Source organism: Asparagus officinalis, chromosome 9, assembly GCF_001876935.1.
Source record: "Asparagus officinalis chromosome 9, Aspof.V1, whole genome shotgun sequence".
NCBI lineage: Eukaryota > Viridiplantae > Streptophyta > Magnoliopsida > Asparagales > Asparagaceae > Asparagus > Asparagus officinalis.
In genome coordinates, this window is record NC_033802.1 from 68,031,753 (window position 1) to 68,057,718 (window position 25,966).

General features: G+C 36.1%; 3 protein-coding genes across 3 annotated transcripts; 2 read left to right on the forward strand and 1 right to left on the reverse strand.

Annotated features, from left to right (window-relative positions):
* On the forward strand, positions 2,769-12,839 carry LOC109824755 (phosphoribosylaminoimidazole-succinocarboxamide synthase, chloroplastic-like). The gene is made up of 13 exons (XM_020391398.1): positions 2,769-3,254; positions 3,321-3,480; positions 5,234-5,335; positions 5,762-5,891; positions 6,969-7,061; positions 7,139-7,227; positions 9,193-9,273; positions 9,585-9,674; positions 10,771-10,860; positions 11,112-11,162; positions 11,962-12,008; positions 12,402-12,459; positions 12,534-12,839. Exons 1-13 carry the CDS (start codon positions 3,127-3,129, stop codon positions 12,588-12,590), a joined length of 1,176 nt encoding a protein of 391 aa, XP_020246987.1. The 5' UTR covers positions 2,769-3,126; the 3' UTR covers positions 12,591-12,839.
* LOC109824756 (glutathione transferase GST 23-like) lies at positions 13,203-14,643 on the forward strand. Its single transcript, XM_020391400.1, has 2 exons — positions 13,203-13,763; positions 14,215-14,643. The coding sequence occupies exons 1-2, from the start codon at positions 13,443-13,445 to the stop codon at positions 14,581-14,583; spliced, it is 690 nt and encodes a 229-aa protein (XP_020246989.1). The 5' UTR covers positions 13,203-13,442; the 3' UTR covers positions 14,584-14,643.
* LOC109824472 (ribosomal RNA-processing protein 8) lies at positions 20,913-25,960 on the reverse strand. The gene is made up of 9 exons (XM_020391076.1): positions 25,817-25,960; positions 25,663-25,724; positions 24,844-24,895; positions 23,211-23,325; positions 22,961-23,055; positions 21,703-21,809; positions 21,485-21,599; positions 21,297-21,341; positions 20,913-21,184 (listed from the first exon to the last, which is right to left on the reverse strand). The coding sequence occupies exons 2-9, from the start codon at positions 25,722-25,724 to the stop codon at positions 21,116-21,118; spliced, it is 660 nt and encodes a 219-aa protein (XP_020246665.1). The 5' UTR covers positions 25,817-25,960; the 3' UTR covers positions 20,913-21,115.

Consider the following 25,966-nt stretch of genomic DNA (forward strand, 5'->3'; position numbering starts at 1 on the left):
GGCGTGGTCGGAGGAGAGGGGAGAGAGAAGACGAGGATGGGGGCGGCGGTTTCACGAGAGAGAGAGAAGGGGAAATATATATATACATATATATATAATTGTAATTAGGGTTAGGGTTTAGATTAAAATAATTAAAATAAATACTTTTGGGTGCTTAAAAATTAAACTAATTACATAATAATTATCTACAATTAAAAACGTACATGTTGAGCTAATACAACAATTGATACGAAATAGTCGAAATATACTCATATTGTATAATTAAACAAGAATAATTAATAATAAAAATATATTTACTTATTTTTAAAATTAAATAATTATGGGATAATTATCTATACAGTAAAACGTACAAGTTATACTAATACGACAAATAATATGTAACAATAGAATAATTCAACAAATTATACCAAAAACATGTAATTAATAATACCATGTATTATATGAAATAATTTATAATAATATTAATAATACAATATATTATTTAAAATATTACGTAATAGTACTGATAACATAACAAATTAATTCTAGAAAATTTTACTGCACGAAATAACTATATAGATATCAAAATCATTTAAATAATATATAATCAGATTTTTAAATCATAGAAAATTATAGAAAATCAAGAAAAATACAAATACTCGTTTATAAATAATAATTAAATATTTTAAAATACTAGAAAATTATTTTAACTAGTATCAAAATTCACGGTCATTACAGTATCAACCCTAAAAGTTCATTGGCTCTTTGTCCGCCAATAAAAGGTTTTCTAGTCATTTTACCAGATAAACAATGTTCACATGGTGGCAATTGAACATTAGATAGTGCAGGAAGCAAGTTCATTCTGATAATTTCTTTCATTTTTAAAATACTAGCATGTCCTAATCTAGAATGCCATAATTCAGACTCAGAAATATAACAGGACAAGTAGTTCAAATTCGAAATTTTATTATCAGAATTATTACAAACTACTGGAAGAATGCATAATTCATGCTCGGGCACATATTTTCCCATAGCATACACTTTATTATTCTTGCCTATAGAAACCCTGTTATTATAGAACATAACTTCCAGTCATTTCTTCATCAAGCTGGGAACAAAGATCAGATTGCGCCGAATTCCTGGCGCATAGCACACATATTTAAGGACAAGAATATTATCCCCAAGATCCAATCTATACGAACCAATACCTTCTACATCGAGATAGGTATTAGAGGACAAGAATATTATCCCCAAGATCCAATCTATACGAACCAATACCTTCTACATCGAGATAGGTATTATTTCCCATATAGATTGAACCAATACCTTCTACATCGAGATAGGTATTATTTCCCATATAGATTCTCTGTTCTCCTTTCTTAAGCTTGGTGAATTCTATGACTCCTTTCTTGTTCTTTGCGATATGCCTAGTTGCACCGGAATCGATCCACCAACCACTGATATCCGTCATCACAGCATTACATTCCGTCACACTGACGAATTCTCTTTTGCTAGTACCCCTTTGTTCTGGATGTTTATAGCCTCCCTTATTCTTCTACTTTTCACTTTGTGGGCAATTAGGCTTGAAATGCCCGAATTTTTCACAATTGTAGCAGGCTCTGCGGGGTACTTTCTTTCTCTTGAACTGCTTTGACTTTGGTCCTCGCGGTTGTGGTTTACTAGGACCAGGGTTTTTATAACTTCCAGTATTATGCCTCTGGCGGACATAATTCAGCTCCTGCTGCACCATATTCAGTTCTGGTTCCTTCCTACTGGCTATTAAGTCCTGTTCTATCGCTAGGTGCATAGGAAGATCAGTGACAGACTTAATGGCATGATTCATTCTTAATGTGGTGGCAGCCACAACAAGTGAAGGGAGAAGACTATTCAAAATGGTTGCCACTTGCATTCTTTTCGAGATATCGGTCCCAGCAGTGGATAAGTCCTTAGCCATGACAATCATTTTATTTATATGTTCTACGACATTGTCTCCCTCTTGCATACGACAAGAATTATACTTATGCTAGAGGAGTTGGATGTTAACTTTAGAAGCAGTGTCGTATTTTTCTTTTATTGCATTCCACATGTCCATGGAAGTTTTATAAGTTTCAAAAAATTTAATTAAATTTATCTTCCATGAACATGAGCATAAGGCTTTTCACCTTTTTGTCTTTTGACTTTCACTGCTCAAACTCTTTCTTTTCTTCAGGTGTTGATTTATCAGTAAGGGTTGGAGCAGTGGTTTCGATTATACCATCAATGTTGTCATGAATAAGAGCATATCCTATTTTTCTATGCCACATATCATAATTACTGTCATTAAATTTGTTAATTTTTTCTAGTTCCGATAGAACGAGTTTACTAGTCATTCGGTAGAGAACTAAAACTAAATTCAATTTTAAATATGTATAAGGTTGATATTTTGACAATTATACTAAAATATAATAAAGTTAGATAAATAAATAAATAAATAAATAAAAATGAACCTGATTTTTGTGAGTTGAGAAACGAAGCTCCAATTGAAGCAAGGTCGTCACCTAGTGGTGTTGACTGAAGAAGTAACTCTCTGATCTGAGTTGGTGTAGCTTGTATTTGAAAAGACTCCAGCCGATAGAACAAGTACTCTCTGGTGGGCTTTGATTTAACAAATGAAAAAAAAATTAGCCTTGACTTGGTGAATGTGTGGGCGACTTGGTGAACGTGGGCCTTGCTTTGATGCAACAAAAAAAATGGAAGCAAGCAGAGACTGAACAACTAGGCAAATATAAAGCCCAAAAAAATCCACTCCTTATCAGCCCCGCTTCAGTCACGAGGCAAAAAACCCTCCAGCGAGCTAGGTTTTAGCCGCAAAATGAAAAGGGGTGGCCGATATCTCTCTCTTAATCGCCGAGGATGGAGACGACTGCGTTGAGGTCAATCGTCGTCGCCGTCGCAATCGAGACTGAGGTCGAGCGGAGATCAGATCGCTGCCGAGTTCGTCGTTGACGTCGTGCTCGAACTGCAGGAGATCAGATCGCTTCCTCCCTGTTTTCTTAACGGGTCCATTTTCCAATATTAAACCCGATCCGGACCCGAAACCCTGCACTCTAGTTACCAAAGGCACCGCTCACGAATCACCGCGGTCAAGCTCTTCGATATTTCGCTACGATGACGTCTCTCTCTCTTCGTCCGAGCCCCCAAAACCCCATTAAAACCCTTCGCAAAACCTCACTCCTCTCTCCATTCTCTCATCCCTCGAATCTTCTCATGCCCAAAAACAGCAGCTCCTCTTCAATCTCGCCGATTTCAGCGCGAATTCAATCACGAACGCTCGATCTCAGCGGCCGCCGCTCCTCTTCAATCTCGCCGATTTCAGCGCGAATTCAATCACGAACGCTCGATCTCAGCGGCCGCCATCGCGATGAGATTGTTCAGCTTGCAAAGGAGTCGAGGTTCAATTGCCTTTCAGAGACTCACCTCGATCTCACGGTTGATGGGCTCAAGTTGAAGGCTAAGGGGAAGGTAAACTTGGATTTGGATTTAAGAAATTGATTTAAAATCAAGGGATTTTAAATTTAGGATTTGAAATCCATAATTTAAGAAATCTTTTGTTTGGATATATTTATTAAATGAAAGGATTTGAAATCTTTGATTTCAAAATCTAGTGTTTGGGTACTTTATTATACATGAAATTGAATTTAAAATTGATGAAAACTTATTCTCTTAACCCATCAAATGCAATGGAGATGTGTAAAATAATAACCATAAAAACACAAATTTATGATTTTGGCGATGATAGCTACATTTGCTAAGTTTTCAAATTCATTACCCACCATAACTTGAAAAAAAACTCTACAAACATATCAAGTATCTTACAAAAAAATATCTAATAATACATCATCATTGCATATTTCACAGATATCCAGGCTGGAAAACACTTGAGGTTTGTTTCATATTTCACACATATTCAAAGTGAGAATAAGTTGATATCAAAGCAAATAAGTAACAATTTCATGTATTTGAACATTAAAAATGTAACTATCTAAACCTTGATTTCCAACCTATAAGCCATGCTCAAACATCATCCTATATAAACAAAGCAGGTACAACTGACAATTACATAGTCAAATTGGTCTTTGATATACCAAGAGAAATGTTAATAAGAAAAAATACAAAGAGTTGCAAACTGAATAGCATGTGAGAAGAGAAGTATCCTCAATGTAAAGAAATTGCAACCGAGAATTCAGAACCGCTCGTATGATAAACCCTATCCGTAGCAACAAAAGAACAATTCAACAATCATCCAAATCTGCAAATACCACAGGTAAGGAGGAGAAAAAACAGACTCCATAAATTTTGAAATCTGCCAGAGACTAACAGAGGACCAATCGACACTTGCGCTTATTTTGCTATCTGAATTCAACAATCATTCAATCTGTAGGAAGAAGGATGGGGCAAATTAGAGCAAAGTAGCAACACTGGAGAAATCCCAACTGCTTACAGAGATCAAATCACAGCCTATTGCACTGTAAAGATGGGGCAAATTATAACTGCTTCAAGTAAATAATATATACAGTATGGCCCCAGATACGTAGAGACAATTTTATTTCTAATATTACATTGTAGACTTGACGCAACAGATGCAGACTTAACAAACAATAGATACTGTTAAGTCTCAGCTCAATAAGCCATCCTCTGTTCTAAATAGCAAATGTATCATTCAATCCTTTGAGTACAGAACATCTATTTTAATAGTTCACGAATCCATTATACAGTAAACTAACACAGAAATAGGTCTATTAAAAATTCCAGTAAGCAACTTATTAACAATCAACTACATGTCACATAAAAGAATGTATGTGACATGATATGTATACTCAATGATATGTAACAAGATATGTAACAAGATATGTATACTCAATGCACATGGACAACAGTAAGATGCCACATAAAAGAACCTGGGTAAAAACATTTATGAAAGAAATGATAATTTTAAACTTAATGGAGGAGACGACCTATAACAGAAATGAATGGAGTATTAAGATTCATATAGCTGACCCCAAAAGTTAGGATAAAACATAAAAAGAACAAAATTCTCAATAAAATGAAAAAAATTGTACCTTTGAGATGAGACAAGCACTCATTGCTTGAATTAGCTAAGAATCCATCAAAATCAAGTTGAAGGCTAAGGGGAAAGTAAATTCTCTAACGGGAATGAGCTAGTTTTTTTAATCGTTTTTTTTTTCTTTTTTGAATTTTCCCCCTGTACTTTTAGGTTAGGGATGTTTATGAAGGGGGAGATCACTTGGTGCTGGTGACAACGGATAGGCAGAGCGCTTTCGATCGGATTCTTGCTTCGATTCCTTTCAAAGGACAGGTATTTGTGTGTGTTTTTTCTTTCTTTCGTTATGGGTTGAATTTTGGTTTTTTTGGGACTCCTTTGCTGTTTTCTTGCCAAAGATGATGGTTTTTGGTGGAGTTAGTTCTTTCTATATGGATGCTTGATCAAAGTTGTGATCTTTTCCTTTGAACGATAGCTTTCCTTGAGAGCTGATAGCTTGTTTCTTAGACTTTTGGGAAGCTCATTAACTGATAACTGGTTGTGCTGGATTTGCTAGGTTTAGTAATTTATTGATAATTCACGATACTCCGTATTCTTCTCATTTCACAATATTTAATTTTAACTTAATGCACCATGTCCTCTCTCAGATATCATTTTGGTCAATAATACCAATTTTTTTTCTTTTTGCTGTTATTGAGCAAGATGTATGGTGGTATTTATAAATGCTGTACTCCTTTTCAGGTTCTTAATGAGACAAGTCTGTGGTGGTTTAATAAGACCGAACATATTACTCCAAATGCAGTGGTTTGTGCACCTGATAAAAATGTTACAATTGCGAGGAAATGTTCAGTTTTCCCAGTTGAATTTGTCGGTGAGTTATTACCCGATTATCATCCTGTAGTTCATATCTTCCGCTCTTTTTTTCTTTTTCTTTTCTTGAACTGTAGAAGTTGCAGATGCAAGCCATATATGATGATCGAACTATGAAAGAAATACCTAATGTTGTCTCATAAAAGGATTGTTGATTTCTTGCATGCATTGCCTTGAGGATTAGAGTGCAAAAGAATTGTATCAATGTATTCTTTATTGATGACATAAATTAAGACATTTAATCGTTACTTGCGGTCGAACCAGTGTTCATGAATTTTATCAGAGCTTTCAACAAAGTATGCTGTGTGTAGATGGACATTAGGAATGTGATCTCATCAGAAAAGCATATTGATCAGTTAATCATTGGATGAAGTTATCAGCCATTCAGATTTAAACTAATTAATCAGATTTCAACTGAGCTACAAGCATACCGTTGGGACCTGTGATTTACGGTTAGAAAGTCTATTTTGGGCCTATAGCATCCCTGATGGGCTGCTTCCTGGTTTATTAGATGAGGCACCAATGAAATTATTTTAAATAATGCTAGTCTTTGAGATTTCTCGAATAGATAGCAGTTTGGGTTTGGTACCTTCATCTGCTCAAAGGAGGTGTTTGTGCCTAACAGCACAAAATAGAACCAGAATAATAAGAGGGTAGGGTAACAAAAAGAATTACTTGAAGAGCGTTAGGCTATGGAAGATTTATTGATGTAAAAGAAATAAGTTTCGGCAGTGATCTGGATAAACTCTAGACTATCTTTGATCGTTAAATGACTTTCCAGGGCGTGCACAAAAGATGCAGTATAGATGAATATGCATTATGCATGTTTTTCAAGTGGACATCACGTCGTGTGTTTGCAATTTGTTAGTGGTCTGGAATTTGTTTTTTTGTCGGTACATTATTTTTTCTTCCTTTGTTTGTTCCACTCTACCTTCATTACTTATGTATGATCCCTCTCTTTATTCTACTTCCTTGATAACTGATATTATACTTGGATGCACATTGCAGTTAGAGGCTTTGTGACCGGCAGCACTGATACATCATTGTGGACAGTTTACAACTTGGATGCACATTGCAGTTAGAGGCTTTGTGACCGGCAGCACTGATACATCATTGTGGACAGTTTACAACAAGGGTGCAAGACGTTATTGTGGCAATGAGCTTCCTGAGGGTAACTACTTCAAATGCTAATTCACAGTTCTTAATAACAGTTACATAATGCTAAAGTGTTCCGTATAAAAACTTTAGGTATGGTAAAAAATCAAAAGCTACCTACAAATATACTCACACCCACAACGAAATCTGAAGATCATGATGTTCCAGTGTCTCCTGACGATGTAAGTTTTCAGTGCATCCTCCTTTATTAAATAAATTTTGATTTGTGCTGATATACTTAATTTAAGCTTTTTTAGTGTTCTGTGTTGTTGGACCCTCAAAGATTTGTAAGCTCTTCTCAAGTTAATTTAAAAGCGTATGTCACATGACAAAATAAAGCTGCATCTAATCAGTGATCATTTATTTTATTTACTAACTTAAATACTTAGCAGGAAACCATATGCTTTAAATTGCATGAGACAAGTTTCTGTTAAATAGAACTACTACACAGTTTCTTTTTTCCTCTTTAACTGTTATCTGGCTGGAGATATGAAGTTGTGAACCATAATTTAAAGTGAAACAGATTTAACATAATTATTGTACGTCTAAGGTGTAGAGCCTAGTCTTAGCTAACCTTTTGTTTTTATGGCATGGGTGTGGCAGGGGTGACTGGAAAAGCAATGCGTTTGTATGGTATGATTCATTTAATGCTCAATATTATATTTTTTTGTTATACTATGTCTCAAATAAGAGGACAGTGGTATCCTGCATTTTGAAGAATCCGATTCCAACTGCAAGTGGCACAATCTTCTGTAGTATAATGGATAGAATCAAACAAGAGCTAGGTACTGCATTCCACCTCTTATTTCTCAATTAGCAAATGAAGACTTTTTTCTCCTAAGCTGGAAATAGTCATATATTTCACCAGAACCATCTATAGCTAAATAAGTTAGAGAAAATATGTGTAAATACTAAACTCATACAACATGTTGCATATGAGATTGACATGCTTAGCTTGAACAAGCTTACATTCACTGTCAAGATCCCACTAAACAAAATGGTGATCACATGAAGATCTTTACGTGCTGTAATCTTAACTCATTATCAACCCACCAGAACATCTGATATCTCTGGTGCTCACCAGAAATAATGATCCTTCATCTGAACAAGCATATGAATGGCCTGGTAGATGCATAAGAAAGTCTACTTTGAGTTTTGTGGGGGCTTTGATTCACTTAAATCAATTAGTTGAGTACACACTGATTCTAATGACTGATTGCAGGGCTGATCTTGTGGCCCTGAATCACTGTATGGATGCAGATCTCTTCTGGGCTTTCACTCTAGGTCTACCAGTGCTCTGACTGTGGAAGAGCCTGGTAGTAGTAGCATCAAGTAGGTACAGTGGGAATCTGATACACAAGAAAGGATTAGTATTTGAGACAACACAGATGTCCAATTCCTCTAGAACCACAAGAAAGGATTAGTATTTGAGATAACACAGATGTCCAATTCCTCTAGAACCACAAGATATGACCTCTTAGGTTACTTATCTTAATATGCATATAATAACATTGACTGGCCAGAAGGTTTACTGATCTACATACTTATAAAGAGCTTTTGTGTTGGGCTCTCAGGTCTACAAATGGAATCCTTGAACAACGGTTGATTTCTTACAACTAGAAGATCAATTATGACTTGATGCTCCCAGAAAACCATTTGTATAAGTAGTAATTAATTGATGTATTCATTTTTATTACATTATGACTTGATGCTCCCAGAAAACCATTTGTATAAGTAGTAATTAATTGATGTATTCATTTTTATTAAACTTAATGTCTTTTTGTAAGTTGTTCATTCTTCATCATATAAGAAACTGATCTAGTAGTTCTATGAGAAAAATAGGATTTTTAATGGTGAAATCCTATCAGACAACACAGATGTGAGCTTGCAATCATTGTTTCATGGCTGATATAGCTAATCCTCTGTAGACTGTTATTCGCACAAAAATATCTGAAGCATCAATAAACATATTGTATTGCTATGTTAAGTTTTGCAATGGAGAGTTTTTTATGAGCATATTTTTTCAGTAGTTAACATCTGAACTCTTGTGTTTGCATTTCAGAGGACGCTCTGTAGATTATCTTTTTGTTTCATACTTTGCTAGCAGTCATATTTGATTTAATACTATAATGTTTACATCTACACAGATATTTGAGCTTGGTTTAATGAGTCGAGATGAATATGCTGAAGTAAGCAACAAGGCTTTAGACTTATTTGCATACGGACAGGTAGGTATTTTCTTTCTTGATAGTTATAAGTCCTCATTACACAGCTTTTCTCTTTACAGTACAGAATCCGTGTCATTGCCTGCTTACGATTAAGTATTTTGTTAACTTTTTTTGGCACCAAAAAGGCGCTTGCAAGAATCTGTTATAATGCATGTCCTGTCATCTGTTTGTTCCATGTGCTATTGACTATATAATGTGATGTAACATATCATCAACCAGACGAATGATTGTTCACATCATTCTAGTTCTACTACTTTCATAATCCATCATATAAAAAAGATCATCCACTCTGATGCCTTTATTTCTTGCAGCAAGTAGCTTTGGAGAATGGACTGTTACTTGTCGACACAAAATATGAATTTGGGAAAGATGTTGATGGTACAATAATGTTGATTGATGAGGTTTGATGTCCTATATCTTGTGGCTTATCTTTATCCAACTTTCTCGTTGATGATATTATCTGCTCTTAGCAATACAAATATGCAATGACCTCATCCGCTATACATCTTCTCTTTAGGATATTAGGAAACTCATTCGCTCTATATCTTTTGTTTACGATATAGTAATCCGATCTTCTATTTTATGTACTAATATTTCAAATGTGTGTCATTACCTTATCTGTTCTTCGTTTTAGAGTTGACTAGTATCAATTCCTTTTAAAATCATTGTTTCTAATGACATCAAGTGAGAAGCCTTGTTTTCGAATTAGGTCTGAACTTGATTCTGCAACACGCTTGGCTATTATTTAGGATTCTATGTATACTTGATAGTTGATGCCCTTAGTCTAGTTATATCCACGGAGGCCATTTTTCTTAGCATTTCTGCAACTGGTTATTGGTAATTTAAGACGTTTTTAAAGTTTTGGAAAACTGATAGTGTTTCATTTTAGTTCTTCTTGGGGCCACCCCAAATTATGCTGTTTATGATTTGCGGTCAGTGTCTAGAAAGTTCTTTAAAAAAAGCTAGGAGAACCACATTTCTTGTTTGTTGGTATATTTCAAGATAGAAAGATGATGAAAAACATGTGTATGTTCCTTGCTGCTTTGCTCTTGACAACCACTGTACTGCTTTTGCTTTTTTTTTTTGTTCTACCTTCACTTTTCTCTGTCAAATGGTGACATTAGAACAAATTCCATACTTTTCATGCATATTTTATGAGTTTGGATATGTAGATTATAGACTGGCTTCCTGCAGCTTTGTACTGATTTTCATTATGCTCGGAATTTGATCAACAAAAGATTTGAATATGGAGGGAACATGGAGATCCTATGTACTTTTTTATTTTTATTTTTATTTTTTTTAAAATATCAGCATCTCACATGAAAGCTAATGAAACAAGGAATGGCGGTTATATGAATCAATAACTGGAAATGATTTGCACATATTCTTCCAGATCATAAGGAAGTCTGTTTTTACTGCATGTTAATTTACCTTTCCGCGAGATATCCACAATATTGTATTTTGTGCATGCTCACTGTTTACTGTTCTATGATTTAGGTGCATACCCCTGATTCTAGCAGATACTGGGTTGCTGATTCTTATGAGGAGCGCTTCAATACTCGGCGTGAGCCTGAGAATGTTGATAAGGTATTTAGTGATGCTGATTCTTATGAGGAGCGCTTCAATACTCGGCGTGAGCCTGAGAATGTTGATAAGGTATTTAGTGACTGATGTGTTGTAAAATGTATGTATTTTGTGTTTAGAAATTTGAACCTATTAACCTGATAGAGTCGGGTCTGCACTTTCTTGCCACTTGTCAAATGCTTCTCTTGTTAGATAAGTGGGCAGTGGCTTTTATAAAATGTGTTAAACACCTAATTTTATTTGTTCTTCCTTAGGAATTCCTAAGACTCTGGTTCAAGGAACACTGCAACCCTTATGAAGATAAGGTATTCACTTATATTTTATATGCAAAGTTGTGTTTAAAATAGATATTATTGTTCTTGCTTTTAGTCATATTGTATAAAATTATGCATAACATGCATATGTCAATTCCTTTCTTATCATTATAAAGAGGAATAAAATTAAATGTTGATTGTAAAATTACACTTTTATTTATATTTTCATTGAAAAGATTTAGAACTAAGTCAGGGGATCTTTCTACATACTAACATTAACAATTTAATACCCCATTTACGAGAAAATATTCATGAAATAAGTGTAATAAATTGTATTGATTTATATTCTTTTGTACATTGAAAAATCAAAATCTGAAAATTACACTATTATATGTTTGTTTAAACATGTATATAAGCTCCAAATTAGGCTAAACTAAATTATCAATTTTAACTAAATCTAAAAAGTATACCATGTGCATTGCACGTGTGCAATTCACCTAGTAAACGTGAAACAAGGGAGGTGGGTGAAGTGGTTATGGACAGAGAAATAATAGGATAGGAATTGAAAAGAAAAGGACAAATGCACCCTTGTTATTTTCAGCCCAAAATTTTAATTTTCCATCCATTTAAAAATTATAAAAATTCTTATTTTCGGAGCATCAAAGCATAACTCTTTATAAAATGTGTTGACACCTAATTTTATTTGTTCTTTCTTAGGAATTCCTAAGACTCTGGTTCAAGGAACACTGCAACCCTTATGAAGATAAGGTATTCACTTATATTTTATATTTTTCCGGGCATTTGTTGATGTACTAACAGCAGTTTCCTTCCCATTGCTTTGAGCTTTCAGGTTCTTCCTGATGCCCCCGAGGAACTTGTTTGTGAACTTGCATGGCGGTGTGTCTTGTTGTACCTTCTCATCTTTTTTATCCATCATGCATAGAAACATAAGGGGCAGTTAAGCAAAAATTTGTTCACTACAGTACAGTTTATCTTGTTTTAAAATCTGAAATCTGGATGGGGGTATCAAAGTGACATGACGTTGAAACTTTGGAAGTTATCTAAGTGTTAAAAAAAAATACTTTGGGTATCAAGCTGAAACAGAGTGAACTTTTGGGGTACCAAAGTGAAAATAAGCCTTTATATGGAAAATACATACATGTGCTCAGCTAAAGAGCCCCTCAAAATTTTTTGTACGCAATATATGCCTTACACAGTAGGAAAGAGAAAAGTATACTTTAGGTTAAATGCCAGTCCTGTATCTCATTATATTTTTGGTGCTCATGGCAGGTACATTTTCCTTTATGAAACAATCACAAATTCAAAGTTTGAGACACCAAGCATAGAGGTAGAAATTTGTGACCTACTTCAGCATTCCAGTAATCTTATCAATACAACTAACTTAATTGTTTCATTTTACAGGAGCCTATACATGATCGCATATCTCGAAATATCTCACAGGCCTTGTCAAACTTGTGATTAGAGCCGACCATAACATCAAGAGTTTGGTTTTTATTGTACTCAAGAGATCCCGATTCAATCTCAAAAGTTCTGAATCTCTCTTTTTCCTTTTTTCCTTGTTGAGTGGTCCAAAATAATACAGGCCCTTTTACAAGTTACGTGTTGTAACTTAAAAATGTATTTATTGTAGAATAATAATTCCCATTTGCACAAAAGTGCACCCGGGAACATATGAAAATGAAATAAATGTTTACTGTTGAACGATGACGACCTCATAGTTTCATATTTTTTTTTGGGGGGGGTCAAGTTTTCCAAATAAATCCATCAATGATGCCTAACGCTTGATGTCAAAGTTAGTAGATATGATGTCAAAAGTTAGTCATAAGACTCATAACATTAGAGACTTGACGCTTAAGCGTGAACTTTGACACGGAAGCTCGAGCTTCCTTTATGAACCAGGGACGTCGCTCGCTCTAATTTCATACTAGAAGATATTTTATTTTTCAGAAATTTTGTTTCTCGCACTTTACACTTAAATTATACTTTGACTCGGAGATTGATCAGTGCCTTTCGGTAGCTTTAATTTCATTTAGGCTGAATTTTCTATGTTTCTCTTCGCATGCTAGCCATGCATCTCTTAATTCATCTCAATAGTATCTGTTATTTTAAAGTTTTATTTAAGTAATTATTGGAATCCCTGCTGGTCAAATTTGAGCAGCTCATCTGAAATTTCCAAGCTGGAACATTCATGAACCTCCTAACCAACCCAATAAACAAAACTTACTCTTATGCGCGCGTATAAATACCTCTCTGCTTACTCAATTTACAACGGCAGAAAAAAATCCATTTAATTCAACAGCAACATCAATAATGGCTGGAGACAAAGTGAAGGTTTTTGGGATGTGGGCAAGCCCCTTCGCGCTGAGAGTAGAGTGGGCTCTCAAGCTCAAGGGGGTTGACTATGAGTACATCAATGAAGACTTGCCCCATAACAAGAGTCAAGAGCTTTTGCAGTATAATCCTGTCACCAAGAAGATCCCCGTGCTCGTGCACAGAGAAAAGGCCATAGCAGAGTCGTCGGTGATCGTCGGATACATTGACGAGGCTTGGGGTGACGGATACAGTATCATGCCGAGGGATCCATTTGAACGCGCACAAGCACGGTTCTGGGCTAAATTTGTAGAAGACGAGGTACGTATTTTATGGTTTGTTCATTAAAATGAATTTTTCAAAACTTCGCTTTGTAAACCGTACTTCCTTTGTGATGTAAGTGCTGGCTATGAGGATAAGTAAGTGCTACACTTTGTGCTACACTTGAAATGAATCATAACAATTCAGTAGACAGTTGATAGTTACGAATAAAAGTAATTGCCGTTAGCGGTCGGGATGATACAATCTACATTCCTAGGCCAAAATTCTGCATTTATCTCAATTATATAAGATTCAACCCAAATAGAATTATCATCACGATCCTCCTACCTATCTATTAAAAGATGTATGGTTATGATTAAGGAAGTGGCCTCTCCAGTATTTTTGCCTCTGTTTTTAAAGCTTGTATATGTGTTGTAGACTAATTTGGTCAAAATTAAGTACTGAACGCCCTTTTTTTTCCTGCTCTGTTGTATATATGATTCCATCCCAGTGCGTGCCTTCAGTTTACAAAGTTTATTTTAAGACCGGAGAGGAGCTACAAAAGGCCGTCATAGAGGTTCAAGAGAGCTTATGGACACTCGAAGAGGCTCTCAAGGGGAAGAAGTTCTTCGGGGGCGAAAACATTGGATACGTGGACATAATCGCCGGCTGGATTCCTTACTGGCTTCGTATGATCGAAGATCTCGCCGGAGTCAGCATACTGAGCGACGAGAACTTGCCGTCGATCAATGCGTGGTTCAACGCGTTCTCAGACGTGGAGGCGGTGAAGGAGGCGTTGCCTCCCAAGGATAAACTGTATGCTTTCAATAGGGATAGAAGAGAGAAGCTCATTTCAGGAGAATTGAACTACAAGAAGTGATGAGATTGGCATTATTGTAATAATTATTAGCATAATAAGGAACTCAGAGTTGGTATTTTCTATTGGTGACAGCGAAATAAGAGTGATTTTTGAGCTGGTATTTTCTATCGACGAAAGAGAAATAAGAGCGATTTATTGCGGTGTGGTGGGTGTATCTCGTTTATTTTCACAGGTCTGAAGTCAAAGAAGGTAAAAAAAATCATATATTTAATTACTAAAGAATACATGATACCTGTCGCGATGCCATTTTTAAATTAAATCAATATTATCGTTATACAAAGGCTCTGTTTGGCAAAACTAGCTAAAAGCTACGAGATTATAGCTGAAAGCTGTGAAATTGTAGCTGAAAGCTGTTAGCTGTGTAGCTAGCTGATTGACTAGAGCTGTTTGGCAAAAGTAGTTGTACAACTAGCGTAAATTTGTTAAATGACTAAAAAAGACATGTAATATTATTGATATAAAATTAGAATTATTAGGGGCAAAAACGAAAGAAAAAAATTGGCAGCTCCTTCCCAAAGACAAACGCTACTTGAGATAGCTTTCCAAAAGCTACTTGCAAAAGACACAATCTCTAAAATAATCTCCTCCTATTTTTGGTCACGAAAGAGCTCTACTAGCTTATTGACCAAGTCAATAAGACACAAGCTCTTAGATAAGACACTTTTTTTGGTTGCCAAACAGTGCCAAAGTGTTTTGCCCATGTTCGTACGGATGTGTTTGGTTTCTATATCCAATTTCTTTGTTATCTATAAGTTTCTTTTTCAGTTATGCCTGTGCTTCTGAAAATTTATTTCTTTGAGCTGTTGCTCCTTCAAAATTGGATAAATTGACCGGGTGTTTTTCCCCTTATATAGGAAATACAAAATAAGGGTGTGCATGTCTTTTATTTCAAAATTTAAAACTTAAATTAGATGACTTATTTAAAAGAGCTGAAGAGAAGTCACTACGAACTAAGCAATACATTGAGTTAAATCTTACAACATGAACCAATCAAGTAGAACATTGTAATTAGATAAGTATAAGGGTTTAAAATATTCATACAATAATCTTAAGAATACGAATACTTATTTTTAGAATAATTTTAAGAACCTATTAGAATTTCAATCTAATTATTAGAAAATATTGGATAAACCAATAAATAAATAACAAAAAAATTGATCCATTAATCAATAATATTTTAAGAAGAAGACTAATCCATCAATTTTAAATATAATGTGACAAATGTATAATTTTACATATATGGTTCTAGGTAGGGGTGTGCAACGGTCGGTTCGGTTCGGTTTTTACCAAAATTTGAACAACCGAACCGAACCGTTTATAAATCAAAACCGAACCGGACTGTTGTAAATCGGTTCGGTGCGGTTCGGTTCGGTTTGTTCGGTTCTAACTTCATCAAACTTCTTATCAAACAACAAACTGTGTTAAAGAAAAAAAGATATCAACAAAGTAGGAGATTATGAAGCATTAAACACTGATATAATGATATTGTTTACAACTCATAATGATTCAAAAAATAAGTTTAGGGTTTGAGTCTTTGACTCTTTGGGGACGGGTCGAGAATGGGTAGTAGTTTGAGATCAGAATGAGTAGTATTGCACTATATTCGGTCGGTTCGGGTCGGTTCGGGTTGAAAAGTTTTCAAACCGACCCGAACCACACCACTCATAAAACTGATTTTTTCGGATCGGTTCGGGTCGGTTCGGTCGGTTTTTTCGGTTTGGACCGAACCATGCTCAGCCCTAGTTCTAGGATAGTTTTAGAAAAAAACCCTCAACTATGGCGAATGTCTCATGAAACCCCCCTCAAAATTCGCGCATATTATAGTTAACCTGACCAACTTTAAAAATTAGAGAAAACTCCCCTCAGCTATGGGGCGTCTCACAAAACCGTCAAATCTTTCACACTTTTCTCACCAAAACCAACCCCCTCCTCTCGACGTCATTTTAAAATGTAAAATAACTAAAATACCATTTTGAAAATCAATGCATTCAGTTACAAAAGAACGCCAACTGGGAAAAAAATGCTAATCTTTCAGATTTCTCGAATAGATAGCAGTTTGGGTTTGGTACCTTCATCTGCTCAAAGGAGGTGTTTGTGCCTAACAGCACAAAATAGAACCAGAATAATAAGAGGGCAGGGTAACAAAAAGAATTACTTGAAGAGCGTTAGGCTATGGAAGACTTATTGATGTATAAGAATACGGCAGTGATCTGGATAAACTCTAGACTATCTTTGATCTGGATAAACTCTAGATTATCTTTTAAAGGGTAGATGATCATTCTTTTTTGGTTCACGTATATATCAGCGAATATTCTTCTTTATTTATTTAGAGAACTGTCATGAGAAGATGGAGCTCTATTGGAAAGTAATGAGATGTTTCTTTGCGTAAAAGTCAAACCTTAGGCCATTACTGCATTATTGAAATCAAATAGCTATGTACATATTGGTTAAGTAAGTAGATTCATGTTTATTCACATATAATATCATGTATTTTTTATCATTATCCTTCTACTCCTATTAGAGAATTCTTTTATCCATACCCAATAATCAGTATGGATATTGCTATGTGTTTATTTTCTTAAAATTGTTTTTCAGCGTGAACTTTGATCAATTGCTTTGTTCACTTGGACACTATTTTTTGGGGACAAAAGATCCCATGTGAAGTATTGGCCAAGAAGCATGAGAACTCAATTTGGCCAAGAAGCATGAGAACTCAATTAACCAAGAAGCAAGAACCCTAGCTAATTTGGAGGGGAAAAAGTCTCAAATGTTGATTTAAGCTTGTTTGACACATTAACCCTCAATTGCGTTAACAAAAATGAATTACTTTTGATTCGGGGGCTATTGAGACAACAAAATTGACTGTTGAGGGTTGCTTTGGCAAAATAAAAAACGTAGGGACTTATTAGAATAGATGGTGAAATGTTAAGGTCTCTTTAGACTTAACTGTCGGATTATAGGGATGACATCACAATTGGGGGGCAAAAAAAAAAGACCATTTGCTGGAGAGAGAGAGAGAGAGAGAGAGAGAGAGGGATCATCGTTTAATTGGGGAATTTAGTGGAGCGTGGGTATTTCGGTATTTACTCTGCCATGTTTAGGTTATACCTAAACATGGTCGAGTGTTTTCGAACAAAAACAATAATAGATGGACTAATATCAACATATTGATGTCATTTCAAGGACTAATATCAAAATATAAAAACGTGAAGACTAATATCAAAAAAGTGATGATGTAAGTAAGGAACTAAGACGGAGAAAACTCTTTTTGCCAAAAATCAACTTCCGCTATAGATCACTTCCTCCCTGTTTTCTTAACGGATCCATTTTCCAATATTAAACCCGATCCGGACCCGAAACCCTGCACTCTAGTTACCAAAGGCACCGCTCACGAGTCACCGCCGTCAAGCTCTTCGATATTTCGCTACGATGACGTCTCTCTCTCTCTCTCTTCGTCCGAGCCCCCAGAACCCCATTAAAACCCTTCGCAAAACCTCACTCCTCTCTCCATTCTCTCATCCCTCGAATCTTCTCATGCCCAAAAACAGCAGCTCCTCTTCAATCTCGCCGATTTCAGCGCGATCGAATTCAATCACGAACGCTCGATCTCAGCGGCCGCCATCGCGATGAGATTGTTCAGCTTGCAAAGGGGTCGAGGTTCAATTGCCTTTCAGAGACTCACCTCGATCTCACGGTTGATGGGCTCAAGTTGAAGGCTAAGGGGAAGGTAAATTCTCCAAGAGTGGTAAGAAAATTGGGAGGGTTTTGCTCTGTGCAATATAGCCCACCAATAATGGTTCGATTTTAGACATTTATTCGTACGTATCAAACATGCACGCACAAGGACTTTCCAATCCAAACGGTAAGCTTGAAAGAAAAAGAGATCTGTAGTCCTAATTAAAGGGACCATATATATATAGCTAGAACGTAATCAAATCATCTAAAGTAATGAATATTCGCATAATACTCATATATATTAACAAGAAGGAAAAAAAAAATTATATACTCTTCTGATCATCTTATTCATATAACAAATTTAAAGAATCACAATTAATCAATAGCAAAGCAGATGCCTAGAAAGAAAGAAAGGAATCAAAATACACGCAGCTAGACAGGGTCATGTACAGTACTGTAATTAATAATTACACCTACACGCACATATATATTAATTCAAAGGTATACATACATACGTACACAACAAGATCATCAATCTAATTAATAATGAAGTATCAATATATGTATTCAATGTTTCTGGGTGGTAGTCTTCTTCTGCAGCTGGCACTTGTCCTTGATCCAATGGAAGCCCATCGTCGTCCCCGCCTTCACCTTCTTCAGGCCTGTCGCCGCCACCTCCTTGGTCTTCTCGACCCCGCTCTTCTTGCCATGCCCGATGTCCCTGGTCTCCGGCCTTATCATCGGATCCGGGTTGCTGTAATCCCACTGGTCGGCCCAAGAAGTCCCAAACGAATTGCTCCGTTCCATATTAATTAGCTAGCTAGCTATTAAGCAGGAAATTAAGGAGGGAATTCTTATTCTTCGGAGATTATATATACTGAGATTAATCTGACAGGGGCCAAAAAAAGAAGAAGAATTGAAGAAGCCAAACTGTATATATTAAATGTGGATGATTCGATCGTCTCTTCGAAAGAAAGGGAGGGAGGGCCTTCTCAATATATACAGAAAGAGAGAGAGAGAGAGCGCGTGGGAGGCTGGGGGCCGGTGAGGGGCATCAAATTAATTATTATAAAGTATTAAAGTATAAACAACAAGGCAAAGCGGTGTTTTCACGTGAGTAATTACGAACTTGCCCACGTCGGTCGGTTCCACGAAGACGAGAAACATTAAACTGGCAGGGAGCGAGCATAGGCCAGGATGGATGAATTCATCCGAGTCAACGATTTGGACCGTCCTCGTAAATACGTGGAAGTGGAAGGCTGATTTAATCAAGCCGCGTTAGGAGCAGCGTGCCTCTTTTGGCTTTGGGCTATAATTAATTGTTTCTGGAAGTTCAAGACTTTGAGAGGGTTGGAGGTCGGATCAGCGGTCTCTCTACTCTGGAAGAACCAAAACCTATCTTTTGTTTTGGTGGGATGGGTTTCCTAGTTTGCACGCATCGTTGGCTTTTTTTGGTAGAAGAAATTTTCAAAATCGTCTCAACAGAATTTTTTTTTAAGAAATAGATCATATTCACTTTTAATTATAAAAATCGACCCACTTTGAGTTAATTACGGTACTAATTAGTCAGATTTGCTAACCCCGACTAATTAGTAGCCTAATTACAAGCGGGGTCAAGAAGCGGGGAAGGTTTGCGGCTGTTAATTGGGCTACTAAGTAGTCAGGGTTTGCAACCCGGACTAATTAGTACCGTAATTAACTCAAAGTGGGTCGATTTCTATAATTAAAAATGAATTGGGTAGATTTCTTTTAAAAAAATTTTCTGTTGGGACTATTTTGAAAATTTCTTCTTTTTTCGTACCACAAACAAAAAAAAAAAAAAAAAAAAGAGACGGATAGATCTAGATAGATACAAGTCAGAGCTCGTTATCGAAAACTATAGATAATTAGGAAGTGGGTGGGCTTTCATCAGCCGTGACTACTATTGTTTGAATATCTCGTTAGTTAAGCTGCATCTTCTGGAATCAAACATCCCAGTCTCCAACCACTGAAACGGTCCGCGTACGCAAAGCCCGTCGTTTCTTTTTTGAGCAAATAACACAAAACATTTTAGTACGTCCGTTCCGTAGAGTAATCGAACACGTAGTTAATTAAGGACAGTTTCCCCTTTCAAAGGATTTAGATACGACCGGGTTCGGGTCAAGGCGGCTCCCTAAATGGTGTTACCCGTATTGACTCGTTATTATAATTAGGGGTGGTTATTATTGTTATTTGATACAGCACTTGAATTGGTCAGATCTTCTGCTGGGTATAGAGTTTATCCTCTTTTAGGAGGATTCTCCAATGTAGCGCCCATAAAATATTTGAGGCTAAGATGATGCTCGCTAACATTTTCTAGAAGAGATTAAAATTAAAAAAAAAATAAAAATAAAAAAAGGCTCGGCATGCACTCGTGTAGATATTTCGAATATGGTCACAAGTATCCTATAGAACATGGAAAAATAAGTAGCCACAACCCTGTAATAAACGTAACATGTAGAACGAGATAAGGAGCACGCGGTATCGAAATAGAACATGAATGATAAGTAAAATACACCTCATCGTATTCTACGAAATAATTGCCATAACTATTATTTGTATGCCTATCTGTGTTATCGAGTTTCACCGTTTATCAAATTCGACTCATCTTTTCTACTACGTCCAAATCCATAATCTAGTAAACAAAAGTAAAAGCATCCTGTACAGTGCACTAAAGATGCTTCACTCCTTGCATATAAAAATAAATGTTTCAAATAAATTTTGCCTCTAGGATTCTGAACAAGATACAGCCATCATTATAACTCAACCGCAATGCCAAATGTTACATGTCATTAGCGACACACTCTATGCAAAAATGTCACCTTCCGAAGTCCCAAGCTCATCGACGTTTATATATACAAGGTTTCAACTCCGGCCATTCAATGTTCTTCACTTTTGAAGCCGCTTCCTGCAACATAGATAACATGAGATGTACTATGACTGAACCCTCAAAACTTTTTTCATTTATTAAGTCAAAAATGAAAAGATTTCATTTGGCAGGAAGTAGTTCATACGTTCACCTTTTTCTTAAAGTAGAAAAGAACAAACATTTTGTTTGTAAAGTCCTGAAAATTATAGACAGGGAAGTATGAGCATTCAATGATAAACCATAACAGATGCACAAAATCAGACCTCATAGCTCGCAAGATACTCAAGGACACCTTTTAAAAAAAGCAGAATGCATAAAGAAGCCGATAAGTAGGCTTACCTTAGAAACCAAGCTAAAGCCAAGATTCTTGACAGCTATGGTAAATTTCTCAGGATCAGCTCCTCCATTGTTCGGATCAAACCTGCTTCTTACTTCAGCTATCAATAACCAGCCACTGCACAATAACAATGTAAATGATGTTAAGAGCATATAATGACATATATAAGCGGTAATATATTAGAAAAAAAATTGTAACAAGCTAAAAGTAATTTGCAAACCATGGCTTAAGAACCCTGCTTGCTTCCTGCAAGTAGCTAGGGAAGTTTGTGCCCATTAGTGAAAGACAAAAGACAGCAACATCCACTGAACCAGAGTCCAAAGGTGTCTGCACAAAGAAAAGATAAGCAGAGATTAAAGTCTGTGCCGACCGTAAATTCACATCAAATGTTAATCAGTAGTACTCAAGATTTTACCATGAATATGTCTTACTCTCTCAAAAATTATGAAATGAAAAGTCAGTGTCAGATGTGGAGATTAGTGATTTGAAAGAACTAAACAGCCACAACATTGAGAAGAATTATGAAATCATCTCCCTAGTTTCAAGAAGAACAGGCGCAATTGTATTTTAGTGGCAGGAAAGGAAGATATGGGAAGATCTAGGAATATCAAAAAAATGGAAAAATCAAGAAGTAGAGAATAAACAGAACTTTGTTGAATTCAACATGCATCCATATGAAGAGGCCTGGAAAACTCTGCACCCAGGCAGCAGCTTTTTTTCACAGTTACGCTTTGTATAATGTTAGCACTTTGCAGATGCTGAAGCATGGAACAATATCTTAATTTATGATTACATATACTTCTTAAATTCAATTGTTAATTTTTAATGTTTCTATAAAGTCCCGTCGTCTTGCTTACAGTCTTAAAATCCTTCAGTTCCAGCAGCGGCCAAATTCAGGAGGAAGAATGGCATAGGCAGCTGACAGCCAGGTCATAACGTTGATGGATCTCTACGAAATGAAGCATCACAGCGTATCCACTTGGGGTCAGTATTTGGTTATGCAGCATGCATACGCAGATACCATTACTTTTCCTCCACAAGCACATAGGTATACATACACATGGACACATATGTAGAGTCTGACAGATACCGACTTACATATCAACATGGTTCCCTTAGTAAGTTAATCAGAATTATAAAGATAAGTCTTACTACGTTAACTAAAAAACCCAAAGATATGAGAATGAAATAGTTAAAAGGAGTCAAGGAATAATTGCATCTAAAACGGACATGTTGCAACATTGAAAGAAAAATAATGACATAAACACGGATTATCAATTAACTATAATACATACTAACCATAAAAAAGACCATCAATGAAATTTGTAGAAAATAATACAGAAAAATTATAGCCGCTAGAAGAAAAAAAATTAACTTGCATACCTATAAGTAAAATAAAAAGATCATAATCAAGAGGAAATGATTTCAGATAAAACTAAACCCGTTTATCGGGAACTCAGTAGAGAGGGGCTACTTACATGAGACATATCGCAGGCAATAACTGATGGATCATTTGAGACAAGATCCATAGAGTATACTTTATTTTTGACATTTCTTGCAAGGTGTGCATTCCCTAAGATCAATACGGAGTTAGTTAACATGACATTTCTATAAAAAGACAGCTCGATATTCTCAACTATAATTCTTGATGTAGATATTCCTGATAAGATTATACAAATGCAAAATGCTCCACGGCGAAACTAGTGCAGCATTAGTTTCTACTCTCACCACAGCCAAAATCAGCTACCACCAAAGAAGAATTGCGGCTCTTCAGCCATTTAATGATAATATTGACTGGTTGCTCTGGCCAGCGTGACATTTGCTCTTGATAACCTGCGTGATACTAAGAAAAAATAATCAACTGTAATGGCACCCACAAAGAACATTAACAACCATACTATTCCAAATTATACAATGGATATGCCTGCTACTAGTTATAGCTACACAAGGAATAACATTATATATCTAATAACCCATCTATTGTATAGTATGGAAGCAGTTCAAACAAGCCAACAAAGCACCAATAATACTTCACAAATAGGAAAAGACAAATATAAGAACATTTAAAAAAGAGTGCGACTAGATGAGTATACCAGATGGTTCCGGTCTTGCTCCATGTTTTGATATTTGTACAAACAAAACATGTTGCTAAGCTTGCGTCAAAGTATACAGTTATTCAAGATCACGGTACATGCCATGAAACAAGGAAAAAATGGATTTGAATTTCAAGTCTACAGCAAATTGAAGAACAGAGGCTTAATAGGGACTTCATCAGTCTTTAGTTTGGAGGATTAAACAAAATAAACCCACCTTGAAGAATTCAGAGTTCCATACAGGAACGGTACAGGCTCAAAAACCACCCAAGAACTACCGTTTTTTGGGAAAGCTTAGGGGATTCTGGACATAACGCAGCACTGTACAAGGTTTCCAGATAGGTGGCATATTCTCCAGTGAACTGTTTATTATGAATATTTTTCATTGTTTTCTTATTTTCTTTTCTATTTTACATTGCATATGGAAATATCTGGAATCCCCACAATGACGCCTGATACTTGTGTATCTCACCTGAGACCTCAAATTCAAGATCTAATTTAGCACATTTTTCTTTTTGCTTTTCTGTTAAGCTGCTGAAATTCTTTCTATTTTAACCTAATAGTAAGAACTGATAGTAATGAAGGAAAAGAACAAGGATTTGCAACATTAAGAACTAGAAGGGTACATAATGCTGCTGAAGCAGATAAAATCATAATGAATAGGGAAACAGGAAGGAATGTGCAAAACATGTACGAAAACTGACGAATTTTTACCCTGAAACTTGGAGGAAAATGAGGAAACGGAACAGCTGTGAGGTCACCAGACAGTGGAGCCTAGCAGTCACTTATGACGAAGGATCATGCAAGTGGTAAAGTGGAAACCAAAGACTTTTAATACGCAAAATTCAAGTGATTGTCATTGTATAAGAAGAGTCATCATTCTTTGATGTAAGAATCTAGTCTATTCCAAGTCACATGCCATTAACCGGAAAGGAATACAAATTTCTCTACTTTTCTCGTTACATTATCATTTGACTACCTAGTCTGCTTTGCAGCTTCTTAAGAATAAACCACAGCCAACAACTAACAAGCTATTTAACACAATGGAAAGAAACAATGATTTCTATACAAAGAAGACGCAAGCAAAGTTAAGTCTTAGACAAGCAAATGAGAACAATATAGACAGTAGGTGACACCGTTCATATATCCACAAATCTAACTTGTAAGCCGCAAACCTAATATCATAAACAGTGCAAAAAATCATTCTTTGATGATATATGCCATGCCTTAGTCTACGCAAAAAATAGTAAATAAAGCTGCAGAATTACCACATCAAATAGTTGAGGATCGTCCTTGAATAAGTTGAATGCATCCTTTCCGCTGAGAAAAAAGAGAGGAGATCAGGGAAAGGAAAAAGATACCCAAGGGCAAGAAACTAGATTTAATGTAACTGTTCTCAATGCCAAAAGAATAGTGATAAAACGCAGAGCCCAAGTTAAATTTTTATTTGTTCTTTTGTGAATGTCACTACAATATGGAGAAACCAAAATTTACAGTTCTATCTAGAGGAAATTCAACCTCGGACACAGATACGCATTATAATAGGAACACAATAGTCACGACCCTGATTAAGAATGAACTAACTGGTAAATATTCAAATCTCGACCACTAACAGCCTTAAAATTCGCTTCCCTCCATCATGCTATAATCCACGACAGTACGTACACTAAAAACAAAAGAGTTTACCTTCCTTCTCACATTGCCTTTCTGTCTGCACCAATATCCAGATGATTTCGGATTTGAGAGGGCAATAAAGCAGCAATATTGATCTGCTAACAGTTTAGATGAAAGCTCCTAGCATCATAGAGATCACAGGCATGCTTATTTTGCCATATTCATATTACTATATCGAACAAGGTTGCACAGACTTGAACTACTCGCACAAATTTTTAACAATGTCTTGTTTTATTTTTGGCTACCACGACATAAGCATTGTCATGAGAATTTGAAGCAGATTTTTTTTTTAAATCAAACTTGAAGGTGCGGAGTAAATAAAACAAAAAGTTTAAGTTTACGCACAAAAAATCCGAAGGGATTGCAACTCTGGCTATTTATAATAACACGTGGAGAAGAGAAGGAGAACGCACCTGCAAGTGTAGAGCTTCTCATTTAACATTCTGAAATGGCCACCGGACAACCTCACTCGCATCTGCAAATTTATGGAATCGCGTCAACGAAAGCGGTCCTAAAGAGAAGGAAAACACAGCAGTTTCGTGCCGTAGAATTTAGTTTATCACGTACCTTATCGAGGAAGGTTGAAGGCTTGTTAGTGGATTTGGAAGCAGCGGAAGCAGCGGAGGAGGAGGAGGAGGAAGGTTCTTGGAACTTTCTGCGTTTGGGGTTTTTATTAGGGTTCGTGGTTCTATCCGCTGCTGCCCCCTCCTCCTCTGA